The sequence below is a fragment of the Euphorbia lathyris genome, chromosome 1 (assembly GCF_963576675.1).
Source record: "Euphorbia lathyris chromosome 1, ddEupLath1.1, whole genome shotgun sequence".
NCBI classification, from domain to species: Eukaryota; Viridiplantae; Streptophyta; class Magnoliopsida; order Malpighiales; family Euphorbiaceae; genus Euphorbia; species Euphorbia lathyris.
In genome coordinates, this window is record NC_088910.1 from 61,579,426 (window position 1) to 61,601,177 (window position 21,752).

Consider the following 21,752-nt stretch of genomic DNA (forward strand, 5'->3'; position numbering starts at 1 on the left):
AACGGCGATTCGGGTAAACTTCATCAAACGGGGTTTTAAAACGCACCTAAATCGTTCCAACGGCGATTAAGGTGCGAACCATGGAAATAAACTCATTTTGGGGGAATAAGTTAGTGTAGAATAAACACACGACATGACTTTTAAATACGGTTGTAAATAAATCACTTCTTTCTCCCCCCTCTCTGTGTATGTATAACATAAATGGGTGATTCTTTACTAATATGGCTTTTCAATAATATATGCTCAAAACGGTTTCAAAAAAAGAGAAATAAAAGGGTTTCAAATGAATTTTAAACTTAAAGAAGTATACGATTAGTCCGTTATCGCCTAACATGCTGAGTAGGAGGCCGGTGGTTCATAACCGGGCGATGTCGGGGTGCCTAGTAGCCTTTCTCCGAAAAGGAGCTAGCCTTCTCGGCTCGTACCTAAGTTTCCCGAACCCACACCGGTCTCCCGCAAGGGATCGGTGTTCATTTTCCCATTCGTGGGTGGCGACTCTTCCATATCTCCGAGCTCCGGTCCTGCCGAGCAGCTTGATTCCACGATTGGTTGCTTTCGGCGCCAATCACCGCTTACGTCGCCATGAGGTTGTCCACCACCCGGTCCACCCGGGAGATTAGGCCGCGGCACCTCGTCTAACACCTCCATTCATCCTAGCTAAACCAATCATTCTCTTGTTCTCCAACTTCTGTATCAAACACTGATCAGCCACAAAAGTCAGACAACAACTCAAAGAAGTAGTTAGTTTAGAAACTGATATTAAGTTGTAAACAAAATTAGGGACAAATAACACATTTTGTAAATACAAATCTTTATTAAACTGGACTGTCCCCATATATGAAGCTTTAATTCGTTGATTATTAGGCAAAATGACATACCAATTATCAATTGGTCTATAGTTTTCTAATAAAGAAAATGAACCAGTAATATGATTACTGGCTCCTGTATCCAGAATCCACTGAGTAGAATCACATTGTAAAGCAAAAGAAAACGTACCATTGGGGGCTGGCATTTTGCTGCTAATAGAGGAAACACATGCTGTAGAAGCATAATTGACGGAATCTTGATTCTGTTGCTGTTGTGGTGTATTCAAAATAGCAAGAATCTGACTCATTTGTTCTTGAGTAAATCCACTTGTATTCCCTGGTGAAATAGAATTTATAGGTAGAGATGGAGCACTTCCCAATATACCATTTTGCATAGAATGATCACCAGAATCAGAACCCAATTCAACAATAGCATTGGCTTTAGTATAAGAGTTCTTGAACCTGAACCCGGGTGGAAAACCATGCTTTTTATAGCAAGTGTCCACGGTGTGTCTTTGTTTTCCACAAAAAGTACATACAACAGGCTTAGCACCTTGATTCTGAAATTGTGGCTTCTTGAACTTATTAACCATAGCCACAATATCCTGAGTCAGTTCTTGAACATTTGGCACAGAGAATTGCCTCTCATGTTGTAGAACTAATGAAAAAGCTTTATTGATTGTGGGTAAAGGGTCCATAATCATGATTTGCGACTTCACATTAGAAAAAGAATCATTCAACCCTTTTAGAAAACAGATGACCACATCTTTTTCTAAATTAATTTTGACAGTATTAGTGATATCACAAATACACCCATCACACACACAATTAGGAATTGCTTTAAGAGTTGTATACTCATCCCACAAAAGTTGGAGATCAGCAAAATAATCTGTTACTGACCTTCCATTTTGCCTAATCGTATAAATCTCACCTTGTAAATCCGCTATACGAAAAACGTCTGCCTGGGAAAACCGTTCTTTGAGATTGTCCCAGACCCTTTTTGCATCATCAAGCCACAGAATACTTTTAGCAATCGAAGGAGAAAGCGACTTCTGCAACCATGAATGTACCAAGTTGTTGCATCTCTTCCATGCAGCATACAAATGAGAACTCTGATCAGGCATCAACAAAGTTCCATCCACAAATTCAAGCTTATTCTTGGAAAGAAGAGCCATTCTCATATTTCGACACCAAGTGTGATAATCGGGACCAGAAAGAGCCGGAGTAACCAAAACTAATGAAGGATTTTCTCCTGGATGAACATAATAAGGGCTAGTAGTTTGTTCTTCTATTCTCACTATTGATGCAAAATTTCTGGAAGAAAAAATAAAACCCAAAAACCCAACAATCAACAAAAGCAAGAAAGTATCAAACAAAGATCAAGATACCCAGATGAAGTTGAAGAGTTGGATTGAAAAAAAAAACAGATTGAACAAACGATTATCAAGAAGCTAGAAATAAAGCCAATCAGATGAAGGAAACTTGCTGATTTGCAAAGAAAATCACAAGATGCAAATCAGAACAAAAGAATAGATTGGGAAAGAAAACAAATCGTTGAAACAACAGACTGATTTGTTTTACCAGAAATCAAAGATAGAAAAAGTTTGTGGAAGCAATTAATTGCTCTGATACCATGTTGATAAAAGAAGAAGAAGAAGATACAGAAGAAGAAGAATGTTTGAGATGAATATTAACTGAGAGAAAGATTACAAATTGTTCTTGAATGAATGAATAAATCGTAAATACATTATAACCTACTTATATACCCATAACCCCTATAGTTAACTTAACTATGGTTAACTAACTGATAAAATAAATCAGTTATTTTTATCTATATAGTTAATAATTGAAAGAATGAATTATGAGTAGTGGACGGTACTTGGATTGAGAAGGAAATATTATTGAATTAAGCAAGAATTAGGCATACTGTGTGTTTCTGAAATTACAAGAGAGTACAGCTGATATGTAAATATTAATCAAGGAAATGTCATTTCTAAGCAATAAATAGACAAGACTAGCCTAATTGTAAAATGATGAAGCATGGAGATATTTCTGGTACAAAACATATGACCACTTGGGTAATTTTACACCAAACTGCCAAGGTAATATAGGAATAACATTTATAATCAATCTTGCTACAGAAAAATAAGCATTTGAAAAAAAGTTGCAAGTGAAAAAGAAAGGAATTGGTTAGGCTTATTTATTTAATAAAAATTGCCTTGTTGTTGTTGGACTTATTCATCCAAGTTTGGCCCTTTTTCCAGCTCTCACTTTCTTTTTAATTAATTGCATTTGTAAATTAAATTGTATGTATTTGATTATTTCCTGTGGATCATCATCATTGCTCACCCTGTGATTGAAAATGACATTAATTTATTCATTTTTCAGTATGCAATTATTTATTTTTAGAGAGTAGTCAATCATGAACTTGCCTCAACTGTCTACCAATTTAGCATCTACATTCAAAAACTTCTACCTTGAATCAGTGCTCAAATACATATTTTTCAATTTAAAAGAAAAAGAAACTCAAAAGTTCGTGATTTATTTGAAAAACTCATGCTCATTTATTTATATATATATAAAAGAATTCATGTATTTGACCATTTGAGTGTGTTACAAATAAAATTGGACTGCTATATCATTTTACATATTTTTTTTTTCTTTCTTCTTCCAATTATAACGGTATTTGGCGGATGAATAATCTAAAAATGAAGTATATGAGTCAATTACTATTTCACAGTCTTTCAAAAGAAAAAAAAAAAAAAAAAATTACTATTTCACAGCCGGTATGGTCATTCTTGTGTTCTTGTCAACCGTTCACGTGATGCATCACCTCAATATCCTCTTATTTCTTCATTTTATTATCATTATTATTACATTTGTGTTTCTTACTTTCTTAACTAAGAATGAAATTTAGCATGTTTGGAAGTTTGTGGAAAATTTATAAAAAGATTTTGTGTAAAAGTAAATTGACTTCTGAATATCGATTGTGAAATCTGAAAGAGCGAAAAATTAGTTTCGCAATTAATTTTAGAGAATATAAATTTAATTAAAATAAACTGCCAAAGTAATTGCTGAAAAGCTAATTACAAAGGGAGCTTTGAAACTAAATTGTAAATGTAAAACAATTCTGAAATTGAAAAATTTATAGTTAAATTATTTTATTTGGGAGAGTTTTGGTCTAATTTAAGTTTGTTTGATTAATTGGTTAGATTGGCAACCTCCAATTCATTCTTCATTTTATAGTTGCTTCTTTATAATTGCTCTTTTTTCACGTTCCGCCACTTTCAAGAACTTTTCCACTTTCACATAAAGGTTTCCATACGTTGCTATTTGATTCAAGAATTATCCCATTTTTCATAATTGCATTAAAAGGATCATGGCTAAGAACTTTCCTTTATTTGCTTTAAAACTCATCTGTTGTAACTTTTAATTCTCCACATAATCTCTTTTAGCACCTGTCTTTTTAATTTCTTAACGAATTAACTTTAATTACAATAAATTTATGATTAATTAATTAATTAACCATAAATTTATTAATTAATTAAATATACCAAATAATCCAAATTACTCATTCAGACCTAAACTTATGGGTGTCAATTGTCATCATTGTTTACTTAATAAAATTAATAAACACATGTTGATAAAATAAAATAAAAAAACAAAAAAATTGGAGAACTATATGACATTTTTGCCATCATTAAGCATACTAAACCCAAAGTTGCGGGAGTCATTCACGCTATTCTTACTCTTATTGTGATTCCTTTTCTTGCTTTTGGTTTTGACATGGGATTTAAATTCATTTCAACCTCCATAACTTCAAGTCAGGACAGACGGATGATCGTTCGAGGCCTATACGAGATATAAACTATATTTATATATATATAAATAAAATTTTAAAACTATATATATTTATTATATTTTAATTTGACGAAAAATGTATCTTTTACAACTTTTTCTTACTCTTTGTAGTCTTTTTATTGGCTTTAATCTGTAATTATATGATGTTTTATTTCTTATCATTTTCTTATTGAAATTGTATTTTTTTCATTTAATGAAATGATATAAGAATTTTCATTAAAAAATGATGAAAAAGTTATCTTATAAGTTTAGAAGTTGTAAAAAAAGAGAAAAGAATATTCAATATAAACATAAAAAATACTATCATCTAAAAACTATTATGTCCCTTTTAGACGTAAAATCACTAATTAAAATTTATTTCAATGTCCTTTTAATTTTTTTATAACTATTCCATAAAATATTAATGATAGATTAAGGAAAAATTGTTATATGGGGCCTCTATCTTTTGAAGTCTTAGGCGACCACCTCTATTGCCTAAGAGAGTAGAACCGGCTGTGCTTCAAGCTTTCCAAATTCAAGATTAAATCACAATCAAATAAGCTTATTCTTCTTTTCTCTGTGTTATTTTCTGATTTCAAAATTTTCTCTTCCATATATGCATGTATGGTCGACGGGTTAAAATGATTTGAACATAGAATTTCTTGAATCTTTGGAAATTAGGGATCGGGTAGAGTACCCGCGATTAGTGTCAATCTCAAATATTTACCCGTTTATTTTTTAACTATCCATATTTGTCACATTATCCTAACAGATATAACTTTTGCATCTCATATCCGTCCCATTTAATTCGCGGTACTCTTAACCGTTAAAATTAATAAATAAAACAACAAATATTACAAATTTAACAAAACATAAATTTAATAAATCATACATCTAAAAATTGAACAAATATCACAAATTCTAAACCGAATGGTTTAGAGTTTCTTTTAAATGTTCATTGAAATTAATAACCAACTATGTATATTAAGTTATGTTCTGATCTTAATCAATAAAAACAAAATAGTTAAGTGGTATCATCAAATGGTTGAAGAACTGATGCAGACATCTCCAACACGAAAAGAGTGGAAGAAAATGACCTCACACGTTGTGTGCCAGTAGCCACACACCATGCGAGACTGAAGAAAATTGAGCTATTTGAGTTTGCCTTCCCACACGACATGTCACCAGGGGCACACGCCGTGTGGGCATAAAGAAAAGCTCCTGGAAGTTTTTGAGCTAATTCACTCGGAATGTGGCAGCGCCTCTACCACACGCCGAGTGAAATCCAAAGGAGAGGGAAGGCGTGGGGCTAAAGAAGGCCACACACCGTGTGACACCCCCCCTCCCACGTCGTGTGGCAATGGTCAGATGCAATTCCGAACTTGGGGACAAGACTGCCAACTTGGTTGTTTTTCCCTGAAATTACTATTTTACCACTCTTAAAATTATTGTCTTGCCATTTAGGCTTATTATCCTAAATGTCATTTACCCTTTTGTCCCCTACTTACCCCTATCTTCTCTTTATTGTGTTGTAATCCTAGTTAGGGTACTTAAGCTTGTTTTTAAGAGAGTTATATAAGCCTCATTTTCTTTGTAATGAAGCATCTTTTTATCATTCAATAAAAAATTCAGCCTCCATTATAGAGGAAGGTTCAAGCCTTTGGGATTAACTCCTTCAAGCTAGGCTTGAGAAGAAACTTCTTTGTTGGTTTAAGATTAAAACCAGCACGTTCAACATCTATCTGTATTAGTTGGTGTCAGAGCTGAGTTGTTTTCCTTCCCAGAGACTTCTTTTTGGCAATGGTTCAACTCCGTCCACTACAAGAAGCAATGAAATCCATTGCTAAGAGATTTGAAGACATGACAACTTGTACGAAAGGGTTTAGAGAAGCCCTTATGGAGCAAAACAAAAGGCATGATGCAAGAATGAGGGAAATAGCTGTTTCTCTTAAGGAGTTCAAGATAAAGATGTGGAATATTCATCCCCCACCCACCGGAGGTCCTGACCGGAGGCAATAGGAGGTTATTCAGCCTCAATCCCAACAACAATTGACACCACCACATTTTCCACCCCAAAGGCGACCTATTGTCTAACCACATGTGGGCCCTACAGCTCCTGAGGTAAGGCGTCCTAAAAACGTTGTTATTTACAATGCTGAAAGTGTTAGTGAGGGAGATGCATTTGATGATTTTGAGCCTAATAGAATTGTTAGAAATATAAGTATTAATGATGATGTTGGTATAGTTGGCCATGGGCATATGAATGATGTTGGGGGAAACCCATATGTGGAGAATGTGAATGTTAGAAACGGGTATATCAATAATTTTGATAGAGGTGATGCTGTGAGAGGCCACATAACCTAATTATCCTACTTTGAGAAGGTTTCGGCAGATGAGATTCTATTTTTACATAAAACCGTCTCTTACGTTTTTAAGGACGACGCTTAGCGTATCCCTTCTGGTGTATGCATTCTTTATGTTTACTAACTCATTTATCATGCTTTTGGATTAGTTTAATTATTTTAGAGACACCAACCGAGTTTTAATATTCGGGAACATATAAAAAAACTAGATGGCACATGGGCTCACAACATGCTATCTCTTTAGAGTTAGGTTCGTGACTTGAACTTTTAAAGGGTCTGATTAATGAACGCGTAGACTTGTCTTTTATTAAAATATCATTTATATTCTAATCAAATTCCATTTAAATATTGGTTTACGTTCGAAAGCGATAAATAAATATTGAAATGATAAAATATATTACATCATGGTACAAATGGCGCAAGAGCCCTATTACATCAGTTCTAGTCCTATAAAATAAATCTATTAAACATACAAAATAATAAATATTAGTCACGGGACATTGAGACCCATCTCTCGGATTTCACTATGACACCGGACTCGATCAATTAGGACTCAATCAGATCCTATTATCTAATCATATCAGCATGCAATTTAATCTGAACCCTAGTTAATTGTTCTACTCGGTTTAATATATTTGAAAAAAGAATAAAATACCATTTCTACACCGTATTTTATTTTATTCCATTTCCGTACTATACTAAACACATGCAAATATATAATAAAACATAAATTTACCGAAATAAGTAAAACCTAAAACTGCCCAACTTAAGACATAAATCTTTCTGTCTGTTGGTTGTCACCGATCTGACACAAGGTGCCCGATCGGTGATTACATCAGATTGCACTTCATGGAAAGAAGACTTTTAAAACACTTCAGAAGTTACCCAAAATAAGATAAACTACGTAAAACAAACAGATTGCACTTCATGGAAAGAAGACTTTTAAAACACTTCAGAAGTTACTTTTTAAGCAATTTATCAGTGTGTTGTGCGTGGTAGACCGACGAACACGAGACAAGAACGTAGATCAGCAACCCGAACCCAAAAGCAGAAACTTTCAAAGTTTTGAAAAAGGAGTTCCAAATACGTTTAGAACCAAATTGTGACCGTATTGAAAGGTTTGAACCCAAAAATGGTGGTTCTTAGAAGTTTAGTAACTTCAAGAACCCAATTATAATGGGGCGTGGGAGACTCAATTTCGCTTATATAAACTAATAATGTAGTGTTTTGTAGGGTGTTTATGTTGAAACACAATTTCCACATTGATTTTGATTATGACAAAAATATTAAATTAAATTAATATCTCCATAATTAATAACACATTAAAATTAAATGATGATTTATTTATACTATGTGTTTGTTGAAGTGTTGATGATTTAAGCTTAAGTTCAAAGAAATTAAGAAAGGCCTTAAGCCTTTAATCCAAGCCCATTAGACAAAGGTTTGTGGATCAAGCTCCAGCCCAACAGGCAGAAGGATCCAGAAGCATGTCTATGTGTCTCAAAGATAAGATCAATTCCGGAAGACAAGATCAACCACGATGGACAAGATCAAGAGTTGACTCTACGCAACTAACAAAGCCTCACCAAATAAGGAAAGATTCAGAACCAACAGACGGTCTGTCTCCTGGTCAACCTGAGAACTTTGCCTGAATTGTTTAGACAAATTAGTCTGCTTCCGACCAAGTCTGAAGCACAGGGCAATAGACAAATCAATGGTAAAAGATAGAAGATCATTGGCTATTGACACTGGCTTTTGAGGAGTGAAAGCGAGAGAAGAGTGTTTCCCTCCCAACAGTTATTTTAAAATTTGAAATGCCCAGCTTTCAGGTGTCAACTATAAAAGGCCCCTCATTTGCAACTTTGGAACATGATCTTCAACGAATAAATTCTGAGTGAATCACTTCTTGAAGTTCCAAGCAAAAGCAAACCAAAGCAAGAACAATTTACACAAACCTTCTTATTCTTATGTGTAATCAATTCTTTAGATCTTTCAAAGTGTTCTTAGATTAGAACAAAATTATCAATCCTTTAGATTAGTTCGGAAGCTCTGTTTGTTTGGTATTGAGCAAACAGAGTTAGATAGTTCTGAGTGTAGGATTATAGAGGAAGGTACTCTGTAATTGCTCAATAGCTATTGTAAGGGTTTGTGCTCTACCACAAAGAACTCAGTAGTGGATTAAAGCTCGGAAGACGAATTCCGGGGACTGGGTATAGGCAGGAGGCCGAACCAGGATAAAACCGCTGCGTATCACTATATCTAACTCTTACTCCTTATTGCTTGCTTTTATATTTCGGAAACATAAATTAGTCTGAGATGTATTTAAACTGAGATAAGTTCGGAAGCCCTTCTGAGGCGTTATCCTTCGAAATAAGGACAGAATCAATCTTAGTTGTTGATCAGCTAAAGTTGCTTCTGAACCTTAAATATTTATCCTCTGAACTGTGCTATTGTGCTATGAGAAATATTTAACTTGGCTAAATTCTTTAAACTTTAAATAGTTCCATTAACCCCCACCCCCTAGAAACTAATTCTAACACTACAAGGGGCCAACAGTTTATACTCTCAAATGTGTTTAATTTGGTAGAAAGCCTATGTTTCACTCATTTTCACTCACTTCCACCTAGTTTCAAGTGTTTAATTTGGTAAAAAAGACCTATGTTTTGTAGGGTGTTTTCTCAAATGAATTTAGTGATATTTCAGTTTTTTACTATTTTCAGTTTTAGTACTTTCTGAGTTTAGTAATACAATTGAATTTAGTGATTTTTCAGTTTTAATACTTTCTGAGTTTAGTAATATAAATGAATTTAGTGATATTTCAGTTTTTTACTATTTTCCATTTTAGTACTTTCTGAGTTTATTAATATAATTGAATTTAGTGATATTTTAGTTTTTTTTTTACTATTTTCAGTTTTAGTAGTTTCTGAGTTTAGTAATATAAATGAATTTAGTGATATTTCAGTTTTTTTACTATTTTCAGTTTTAGTACTTTCTGAGTTTAATAATATAATTGAATTTAGTGATATTTCTGTTTTTTACTATTTTCAGTTTTAGTACTTTCTGAGTTTAGTAATATAAATGAATTTAGTGATATTTCAGTTTTTTACTATTTTCTGTTGTAGTACTTTCTGAGTTTATTAATATAATTGAATTTAGTGATATTTTGGTTTTTTTTACTATTTTCAGTTTTAGTACTTTCTGAGTTTAGTAACATAAATGAATTTAGTGATATTTCAGTTTTAGTACTTTCTCAGTTTAGTAATATAATTGAATTTAGTGATATTTCATTTTTTTTTACTATTTTCAGTTTTAGTACTTTCTGAGTTTAGTAATATAAATGAATTTGGTGATATTTCAGTTTTAGTAGTTTCTGAGTTTAGTAATATAAATGAATTTAGTGATATTTTAGTTTTTTACTATTTTCAGTTTTAGTACTTTCTGAGTTTAGTTAGTAATATAATTGAATTTAGTGATATTTTAGTTTTTTACTATTTTCAGTTTTAGTACTTTTTGAGTTTAGTAATATAAATGAATTTAGTGATATTTCAATTTTTTACTATTTTCTATTTTAGTACTTTCTGAGTTTATTAATATAATTGAATTTAGTGATATTCTGGTTTTTTTACTATTTTCAGTTTTAGTACTTTCTGAGTTTAGTAATATAAATGAATTTAGTGATATTTCAGTTTTAGTACTTTCTGAGTTTAGTAATACTGTATAATTCAATTTAGTCATATTTCATTTTTTTTTACTATTTTTAGTTTTAGTACTTTCTGAGTTTAGTAATATAAATGAATTTGGTGATATTTCAGTTTTAGTAGTTTCTGAGTTTAGTAATATAAATGAATTTAGTGATATTTCAGTTTTTTTACTATTTTCAGTTTTAGTACTTTCTGAGTTTAGTAGTATAATTGAATTTAGTGATATTTCAGTTTTTTACTATTTTTAGTTTTAGTACTTTCTGAGTTTAGTAATATATATGAATTTAGTGATATTTCAGTTTTTTACTATTTTAAGTTTTAGTACTTTCTGAATTTAGTAATATAATTGAATTTATTGATATTTCGGTTTTTACTATTTTCAGTTTTAGTACTTTCTGAGATTATTAATATAAATGAATTTAGTGATATTTTAATTTTTTAGTATTTTCAGTTTTAATAGTTTCTGAGTTTAGTAATATAAATGAATTTAGTGATATTTCAGTTTTCTACTATTTTCTGTTTTAGTACTTTCTGAGTTTATTAATAATATGTGTTTACTAAAAAAGTGTAAAAACGCAAAATATACAATGCAATTTTTTTTTATATAAAAACTCAAAATGTACAATATAATCCATACATAATAAAAATTAAATTATTCAAAATACAGTCCCGACTCATTTGGCCAAATGCCAATCATTCATAACATATGACAACTGTTCCGCTCAATCCACCGAACGCTCCTCATCATACTCTTTAATCACGTCCACCATATTTTGGCATAAGTTAGTGATACAACTAACCCACTGCAAAAACAAAAAAGAAAACAGTTAAGTTCAATTTGTGATTGTTATTAATTTACAAACATATTTGTGGACGCATATAACCAAAATCAAAATCACTTACAATCTCAATGTTGGAACGAGTAAGAACGATCGGTAGGGGTGCGTGAATCTCATTCATGGGATATGGATGTGAATAGCGAGTGTACCAGATCATGTAAGAATCATCACAAGTTGTCGGAGACCGAGCAGGGGTGTACTGAGCTAACATGAGCGAACACGACTCAGGGAATAATTGCCAACTATCATCGGCAACCACGTATGGATGCTCTATATGATACCGAGAGTTATCCTAGGCATGTACGACCTTCGAGGGTTTGATAATCGACATGGGGAACGGACTGGACAAATCCCAACTGACAGAGGCATCGACTAGGCATGTACGACTCCATCACATCCCGTATATGCAGTCCTCAGAGTGACAAATACGATACCCAGATCGTAAGGCATCCATATCACATTCACATGTATATAAGTAAATTAATATAAAAGTAAATGAATATAGTTTAAAAACATTTATGCTATAATTCAATGAAAATTTTACCTCTCCCGCAGTCAATCTATCAATACAAAAGCGAAATGATCTCAGACGATCATCTGACTTCTCCTGTGGCCCTAATGTCCACATACGAGGTCGAGGTACGTCCTACCCACTGGCACTCCCTCTCGCTGAACTCTAAAACGTGGGAAGTACTCATATATCCATGCCTAAAGAAGAGCCAGACATCCCATAATCTCCTCTACTTGCAATACCTAGCTGACGGTATGGGTATGCTAGTGTAGCTGAACCCCATGAGTATCCAGTCATGTCCTCTAACCCACCCTGCACCTCCCGCAAGCATGAAAGTTGGATCCGGTCACCACTCTTGTCTACAAATAAGGTGGAACCGAACATCAACCACATCCACCTGATCGCCTCAGTCTCAACAATTCGGTTTCCGAGACATATCCCCATGACGGAACTGGCATATAATCCACCACCTCTATAGTGTCTCGTTAGCAGCTCCTCCCTAGTGACCCCAAACAGCTCCATGCACGAGGTCTGAAGCTCATACGATCCCTCGTTAGTAGTCACCATTCGCCCCACTACTAGAATACGAAGAATCTGCCACACGACATGCAACATAATGGTCACCTTATCGAAGAGCATATGAAATGATGATGTGTCTGGCTGCCAACGCTCCACAAAAGTAGATATAGGGGGCATATCAATGTGGGGATACATGATCGCTAGGAGGTGTGATAAGTGAGATGCATGTATAAGCTGCTGGACCTCTCGACTGGAGTCACTGCACCAGGTGATCAGTCTCCTGTAAAATGACGATCTAGTGTGGCACGTGAGGTGGCTACTCAGTCGGCCTCTCCTTATACCATTAGCAACGTGTCCCAAGAAGCTGGGAATCATGATACCATCAACAGGACGATCGAGGACCTGCTCCGTCACGATCCAATCCTCGCTTGCAGCATCCCTAGAGCGTTTGATCTCCCCGAAATTATATTACACATATAACATTTAAACGATTGCAATGTTATAATAATAACTAAAGTAAACTAATAACAAAATAAAACAAGAATGTAAATTATTTACCGGATGACGACTGTAACGACCCGGTCCGGAGTGGGTGGCGACGGGGGTAGAAGGCCTGAGCAAGGAGCGGCCCTAAGGGATGGCGATGGGGGAAGGAATGAACTGAATCCCACATCGGAAATGGAGAGGGAGTGATTGGGGCTTATTAGTAAGATGAGAATCCAATACATGTAGACGCGTTTTAAAGCCGTAAGGCCCAAGGTGTTGGATTTGGGCCAGAGCGGACAATATCTATATGGTATTGGACCAGGGTGTTACAATCCTGTAACAACCCGGTCCGGAGTGGGTGGTGCCGGGGTAAGAAGGCCTGAGCAAGGAGCGGCCCTAAGGGATGGCGATGGGGGAAGGAATGAACTGAATCCCACATCGGAACTGGAGAGAGAGTGATTGGGGTTTATTAGTAAGATGTGAATCTAATACATGCAGACGCGTTTGAAAGCCGTGAGGCCCAATGTGTTGGAATTGGGCCAGAGCTTACAATATCTACATGGTATTGGACCAGGGTGTTACAATTGATATCAGAGCCGACTCTCCACGTACGATGTGTGGTTCGGGGATGAACCAGGCGGAAGCTGGTGGGTCTGTAACGACCCGGTCCGGAGTGGGTGGCACCGTGGTAAAAAGACTTGAGCAAGGAGCGGCTCTAAGGGATGGCGATGGGGGCAGGAATGAACTGAATCCCACATCGGAAATGGAGAGGGAGTGATTGGTGCTTATTAGTAAGATGTGAATCCAATAGATGCATACGCGTTTTAAAGCCATGAGTCCCAATGTGTTGGAATTGGGCCAGAGCGGACAATATCTACATGGTATTGGACCAGGGTGTTACAATTTATATTTGAAAGAAAATTTCATACTAAATATTTGTGATAAGTTAGTACTAGTTTTTTTAAAGAATAATAAATTAGTATTGATATATTACTAATTATCTCTTTTACGTGTCTAAGTAGAAGTGGTTGTGTTCTAATAGATTAGAACAATTATATATAGTTATCATTAAAAAAAATGAATTCTTTTAAATCAAATTTTTATTAGGGTAAACTCCTCTTCCCTACATATATATATTATATTTTGTGAACTCTTATTTTTGGGGAGAAAGAGAGCTGCAAACCATATTGATATCCTGGAAAAAAAAAAGATTCATTGTTTTAGATAGGGAAGCATGTATCAATTCAAGATAGATCAGATCATCGTGGCTTGTCAATTTAGTGTTATTTTTCGGAATTGAGGTAAGTGGTTAATTATATACGTAACTCTTTATTTGCTTGTTTGTATGTTTATTGTAATTGATTGATATGTTTGTACTGAATGTGAGTAGTTAATTAAATATATGGTAACTCTGATTGTGTGATTATTGTTATACTGACTAATTGATATAAATTGTGTAATTGGTTTGATCTATGTGTTTGACATGTCTATACGATATGTTAATGATGATCATGTTGGTAGGAAAATATTTGAGGATGACATTGACGATGATGGCATGAAAATGAGAAATATATATATATATAGTAAACGTAAATTGGATTCTAGAAAACGTCAGAGATATGAGAATAAAAGCTTAAACTAGGATAGTATATTCAATGGTTGCAATTGAAATGAGAAAAAGAAATATTGTGATCACGTGAAATATAAACACCGGGTATTTGTTACGATATGGTGTTAAGGTACCGGATATTTGTTACGATATGGTACCTAGAAGACGGGATACCGAGTATTTGTTACGACAAGGTATCCCATGATATGATTTTATTGGCCAAGCAACCATTGGGTATTACTAGACTAGAGTAAGCATGGCCTTTGAATAAATTAATAATAATATTAATTATTGAATATTTTGCTTGATAACTAATAAATATTAAATGCATGTAAATTGAATTGTATGCGTGTGTAGTTGTGCTATGTACATAGTTAGCTAGCTTACTGAGTCCCAAGCTTACCCCACTCTCCACCAACTTTCTTTTCAGGTTAATGTCATTAAATGCTTAGCGATGCTTGTATGGATCGGCCAGTATGTAGATTCGTCATTATTAGGTTCATATCACTAATAGTCTAGCTTGTCTGTACTTTTAGTAAATTTTAAACGTTTGGATTCATTTATTTAAACCTATTGGAATGCATTTGTAAATGATTTTGTTAGTATATTAAATGGAATTTATTACAGTTCAAGAAATTGATGGTTTTATAAAAAGGGGTGTTACAAAAATGGCCGCCTCTCCCCTTCGTCACCTGACGAAGTGGGATCCTATCGACTGCGAGATGATCTGAGCCATCTACATCCATGGTGACATCATCCGCCTCGGCAGCTCTAATGTGTTGACGCTCTGCCTCGTGCGCCCTCTGTGCGCCCGTCATTAGCCCCTCTGCGTCTCGGCTCCTCCGAACAGAGGCAGTGACACCACGTCAGGTATCGGAACTACCTCCAACGTCAGAAGTCAGAAAAATGACAAACCAATCGAATAACGTCAGTTGTGATTTACACTAATTGAAATCCGTTCCTAAACCCTAAGCATTTCCGTTATTATTTACTCTAATCCTATTACTATTTTGTCTAAATGAGTTACGTTCTTATTTACTATCAATTTCAATACTTACGTCAATTAATGATAGATAAATACAAATTTAACGTCAAAATAACAATCAAACGCTTTGGTAACTCGTTATAGATTTTCTTTTTCCAATTTCGGACCCACCTAAAGGGAGGCCGGCCAAAATATAGAAGAAAAGTTCAATTTTGGCCTCCCCGTAAGGAGAGCAGATAAACTTCCGGCCTGCTCGCCTGCCCAAAGGGAAGGCGGAAAGTTGATCCACCTAAGAGACAAATGAACGAGTTCCGTCTCCAAATCCGGAGATGGAATTTGTGTTTTCGATGAAAATTTAGCAAAAAAACGTACCTTTCCGAACATCAGTCTTTTTCCTTTGGCGTGATTTCTCACCATGATTGTCGTTGGAGTTTATGATTTTGGAACAGATTAGAGAGAGAATGAGAAGTTTTGGTAGAAAAAAATGACAAGGGTAAAAACGTCAAAATGGTGACGGTGATAAGTAATTAGGGGACGGTTATTAGCAATCTACTTTTCTTAAACAAAAAAATTAAATCTCAATTATTAATTAATTAAAATTATAACATGAAATATCAAGTTGAAACCCAAATTTCAAAAGATTCCAATTCATAAGAATGAGTGTTGCTGTTTTGGTTTTAGTCCTTGTGACAGGCTGTTGAAACTTATTACCATTTCGAGAAGGAAAGAAAGCCATTTTGCTTCAAACAGAGGTAACCGGACTTGCCTTCCCCAAGTACCCATCCTCTCTCTCTCTCTCTCTCTCTCTCTCTCTCTCTCTCTCTCTCTCTTGTATACAATACAATTTGGATGGGTCCATGGGCCATTTTGAATTTCCTAATTGATTTTGATGCGTCAACAACCTAGAATTCAGTATTTATTTCACATTACAACTGTTTACAGCTCCAACACCACCGTTTGCACCCATAATTAGTCCATCCCAAGGACATGCTTGACATTTACCAAGTGGGCTTCAAAATTCTTCAACTTGACTAGTACAGATTGTTGTCCTATGTTTTCGATTTCTTCTTCTGATACTTGTTCTAGATGCTCAATTTTTAGTAATCAGTAGCATTCTGATTTTTAATGTTGAGAAAGATTAGTTGCATTTATAATAAACAATGCACTATGTATCACTAAATTAAATCATGGGATGAGTTAGTATAATACAATGAGCAAGCAAAACTTAGGTATCCGGGTTGACGCCATTGATAAATTTCTATGCGAAGCCAGACATTCCAACATTCGAACTAGTGCGGTTAACCTTGTGGGGTGGTGCCTGAGGTGCAGTAGCCTTGGAGAAATACATGTAGTAGTATACATTAAGAACCATTGTAGCCACCACAAACACTGCTCCAGCAACAAAAATACCTTTCCTCAATGATTCGCATGAGAAATTTTGAGCATACTTTGTGTGATATGCATTTTTTGTGGCTCCAGCAAGTAGACATGCTTCTGCTACCAGAAAAGTCACCCTGCACATTCACAACAAGATAAAAGATCTGGATCAGATAGGAATATAGCCTGATGAGATTTTTTTTGTATTGGATATTATGAATTCTCACCATGATGAGATAAAATAGATGATAGACCAAGCTCGATTTCCACCGGGGGCTAATGGTCTTCCAAAACACATGCACTTTGTCACACCCATCAATAATGATTCACTTGAAAGGAGAAACAGAAATGCACCAACTCCATAACCAGTTGCTACATCAGAGTTGTACACACAATATGTAGCATTTGTTGCATCTTTCTCAGTATGCCCCTATCACAAAATAATTAATCAAACCATATAATATTCACAAACGAAAAAAAGCATCATCACGTGTCTAATTTGAAATGAAATGCCAGATAGCAAACCGAGAATAGAATGTAAAATGAAGCTGTGTTGAATGTTTTAGAGATCTTCCCTCCAATAGATATTATACAACAACCAAGTAAGAGTGTGAAACTACCCCTCCCACACTTTAATTCTTTGTATTCTCAAAACCTAATACCATTATGCCACTAGTTCTACTACTTCATGGCAAAACTCCCACAAATTCAATCCCTTGTTTGATTACCACGCATCCACTTTCAGACCTTGCCAAAACATTATTTTGGCTTCATCAAGACAAGGAAAAGTGATCATCGAAAGTGCCCTTTGCAAAAACAAAATTAAGCAGCTTCATGATACAAAATCACCAAAGCAAATAAAATTGGTGAGGGCATAAATGTAAAAGAAGCCGAGAATCCCCTTAAAACTGAGCTCACATGGCGTATGAGAACAGAAATACTTCGTGTGAGCCAAGAGCATCAATAAATAAACAGGGCAAGGGTAGTCACACGGTGTGTGACTGGATACTGGAGCTCCTGATCTTTTTGATTTAATTCCCATGACGTGTGGACCTTTCAACATGTCATGTGGAATATCAAAACTTCAGCTCATATGTCATGTCATTTTATCCACACGGCGTGTGGACTGATTTCGCCAGTAAGTTCTCCTATTTTGCGATTACCTATTTACTGTTTTGTCATTTAGCCTATTTACTAGCTTGCCATTAGATTATTTGTAACCATTTTATCCCTAATGCCCCGAGTTATCTTAGTGGTGCATTGAGGGGTATTATATCATTTTTAAACTAGGGTTGTAGATTATAAGACTAAGGTTTCTGACTTTTGGATTATTTCCTTCTGGTTTAGATAGAGAAGAGTTATCTCTTTCATACGAGATTTCTTTGGATATGGTTCAACCGAGAATCCCACGAGAGAATATGGAGTTATTAAACGCAATTAGATAAGAATATGAGGTTATTGAATGTAATCGTATAAGAATGAACTTTTGAAAGTTCAAGAACAAATGTATTAAGTTTCCGACCCTAGAACTGCAAAACCTAATCGGTTTTGTATTTTTATGTTTTTTATTTGTTAATCAATAAATTATTATATAAATTCAATTAAAATATATATTATACTATCTAAAAATAACAACAATAAAGCCTTAGTCCCGAAATGATTCGAGACTAGCTAACATGAACCGTCATACGAAACCATGAAATCAAGCCGTATCAACGACATGAATTCTCTCCCTCCACTCCGTCCTATCCACTATCATATTTTCCTCAATCTCCAATAAACTCATATCTCAATCTCCAATAAACTCATATCACTCTCAATCACCCTCTTCCACGTTTGCTTACGCCTTTCCCTTCCCCTACCCCTCACCATTGCATCCATTTTCCACTCTTCAATCCTTCTAACCGGCGCATCAAGCGCTGTTACATGGTCAAACCACCTTAGTCGGTTTTCCCTCATTTTATTCTCAATAGATCTACCCCTACTTTTGTCCTAATTATTTCATTACTCACTCGATCCTTTCTCGTATGACTACACATCCATCGCAATATACGCAACTCCGCCACCGACATCTTATGAATGTGACAGTGTTTCACTGCCCAACATTCTGTACCATATAACAATGCAAGTCTAATTGTAGTGCGGTAGAATGTTCCCTTCAATCTATTAGGCGTGCCAAAGTCGCAAAGGAAACCCGTAGCACTCTTCCACTTCGACCAACCGGATTTAATCCTATGAGCAACATCTCCATCCACTTCTCCACCCGTTTGAATAATAGACTCTAAATAACGGAAGCAATCCGAGCCCTGGACTACCCTCCCATCCAGGGTGATTGTCCTTGCCTCCGTACTTCTGTCGTTGCTAAACTTACACTCCAAATATTCCATCTTACTTCGGTTCAACTCAAAGCCTCTAGATTCCAAAGTTTCTTTCCATAATTCCAACTTCCTCTCCCACATTCTTTTATCTCATCGACCACCACAATATCATCTGCAAACAACATGCACCATGGTATACCGTCTTGAAGTGAACTTGCTAATTCATCCATAACAACGGCAAAAAGAAATGAGTTAAGTGTGGAACCTTGATGCACTCCAATCGTAATAGGGAACTCTTCAGTCTTTCCAACACTGGTACGTACACTTGTGCATGCTCCCTCATACATGTCCTTTATGATGTCAATATATTTCCGCGAAATGTCTTTCCTTATTAAGACTCACCAAAGTACTTCCCTTGGTACCTTATCATATGTATTCTCTAAGTCAATGAAAACCATACGCAGATCTTTCTTCTTATTTTGATAGTGCTCCATTAATTGTCTCATTAGATGAATGACCTCCATAGTTGATCTTCCCGGCATAAAGCCAAATTGGTTTTCCAAGATCTTCACCCTCCTTCTTAGCCTTTGTTTGATCACTCGCTCCCAAAGTTTCATAGTGTGACTCATTAGTTTGATTCCTCGATAGTTGGCACAATTTTGAACATCGCTTTTGTTCATATACAAAGAGATTATGATACTTTTCCTAGATTCTGATGGTATCTTATTACTTCTCCAAATCTTGGTACCTTATCATACTATCTAAAAATAATAATATATAATTATTTAATATAGAAAAAGACGTATATTTATAACATATATGTGCAAATACCAATATTTCAACAACAATATCATTGAAACAACTCAAACAAATAAAATATAATTCACCAACAATTATGAAACAATATACTTTTTTTTTGAAAAAATGAAACAATCTCCTTAAAGTCTTAAATCATATGATGAAAAGAAGTAAAGAATACAATTAGACCAAAATATCTGAAAATAATAAACACAATTCATGAATAACCATGCGATAGTATCTAAAAGTTAATTATAATAAAGCAAAAAAAAAAAAACACGCTTTTATTCATTGTTGCTTAGGTGGCACTTAGATGGTCTGGACGGAGCACAGATAGCCTCAGCGGAGCACAGACGGCTTAAACTCGCCTTTGAACCAAAAAACATCTAAAGGGATTAATTGGAAAAAATCAGGACGGATTCTCGATTTAGAATCCCTAAGGGGTTCAGATAGTCTCGTTTTTGAACAGTGATACTACACAACTCTGTCAATGATTCTTGTACCACTAAGCTAAATTCATTACTTGCACATGGCATCCTGTATCAATAAGTTAAAACTCAATGTCTTGGCCACAAATACATTTATGGACAAGAAAAAAATGCCAACATTTCCGTATCTAATCAGAGTTTCTGAATCTTACCCCTATACTCACACCTTCTCATGGACAGTCAATCTAGTGTGTAATGCAAAATCAATACACTTTCTAATTCAAAACCAATGTGCAGCAAACGCTTCTATGACAGGCAAAAGACTCTTAAACCTCAAAGTTAACCCATCAGTTGCAATAAATACTGAAGAAGAAGACATGAATTAAGGATTAAAATCAAAGATCTCTAAATTAAGCCATCTTAGAAACCCTCAAATAACACAATCATCAGGAACAAGTGCTAAGAGAAGAACTAAAACAGAAATTAAGGCGCAATCTAATGTTAAAAATGTAAAAGCAAATTAAGAAGGAGAAACAGAAAAGAAAAAGGGTGTTAGAAAAGCATACGACGCTTCTCCGTCTCTCAGCGGCAATGGCGAATCCAAAGGCAACGAGGCTGAGAACCACCACAAGAAGGTGGACCAGAGTCGACCCTCTCCCTTCTCCCATTGGGAACTTCTTCTCTAGAGAAAGATGTGAGAAAAGGGAGATTGTTTTGTGTGTGTTTAAGCACTGTTTGTTTGTTGCTTCGCTGCTTCTGCTTCTGGTAGAGAGAAGCTTAACTGAGAAGTAGGAAAATAAAAGTAAATACAGCGAGGACTCGCTTTGTACACAGTGGAGTGGTGAAAAAGTAGTAAAATTAAATCGGATAGATGCCACGCTCCCTTCCCAAATTTGTCTTCAAACTCTCATCTGGTCCAATAGACATAGAACGTGAGTAGCACGCGTAATTTTAATCTGTGGGTAAAGATATGGAGCCAGTAAATGAGAGCGTTCAGGCGGAATATTTTATGATCATCTTGATTTTGATGGAAAGTTTTTAAGGAAATCGAATGGTGAAAAGAGGGAGGGCGTATGAGAGGAAATTGAGTGCACATCCATCGGATTCCCGCATGAGGAAATTGAATTGAAGATTTGGAGGAATGTTCCAGAAAGAGTGCTTGCATTTTTCCG

General features: G+C 35.2%; 1 protein-coding gene across 1 annotated transcript; it reads right to left on the minus strand.

The window, feature by feature from the left end:
• Positions 1-16,447: 16,447 nt before the first annotated feature.
• Positions 16,448-21,394, minus strand: LOC136235103 (uncharacterized). The gene is made up of 3 exons (XM_066024619.1): positions 21,147-21,394; positions 17,264-17,466; positions 16,448-17,173 (listed from the first exon to the last, which is right to left on the minus strand). Exons 1-3 carry the CDS (start codon positions 21,246-21,248, stop codon positions 16,918-16,920), a joined length of 561 nt encoding a protein of 186 aa, XP_065880691.1. The 5' UTR covers positions 21,249-21,394; the 3' UTR covers positions 16,448-16,917.
• Positions 21,395-21,752: the final 358 nt, after the last annotated feature.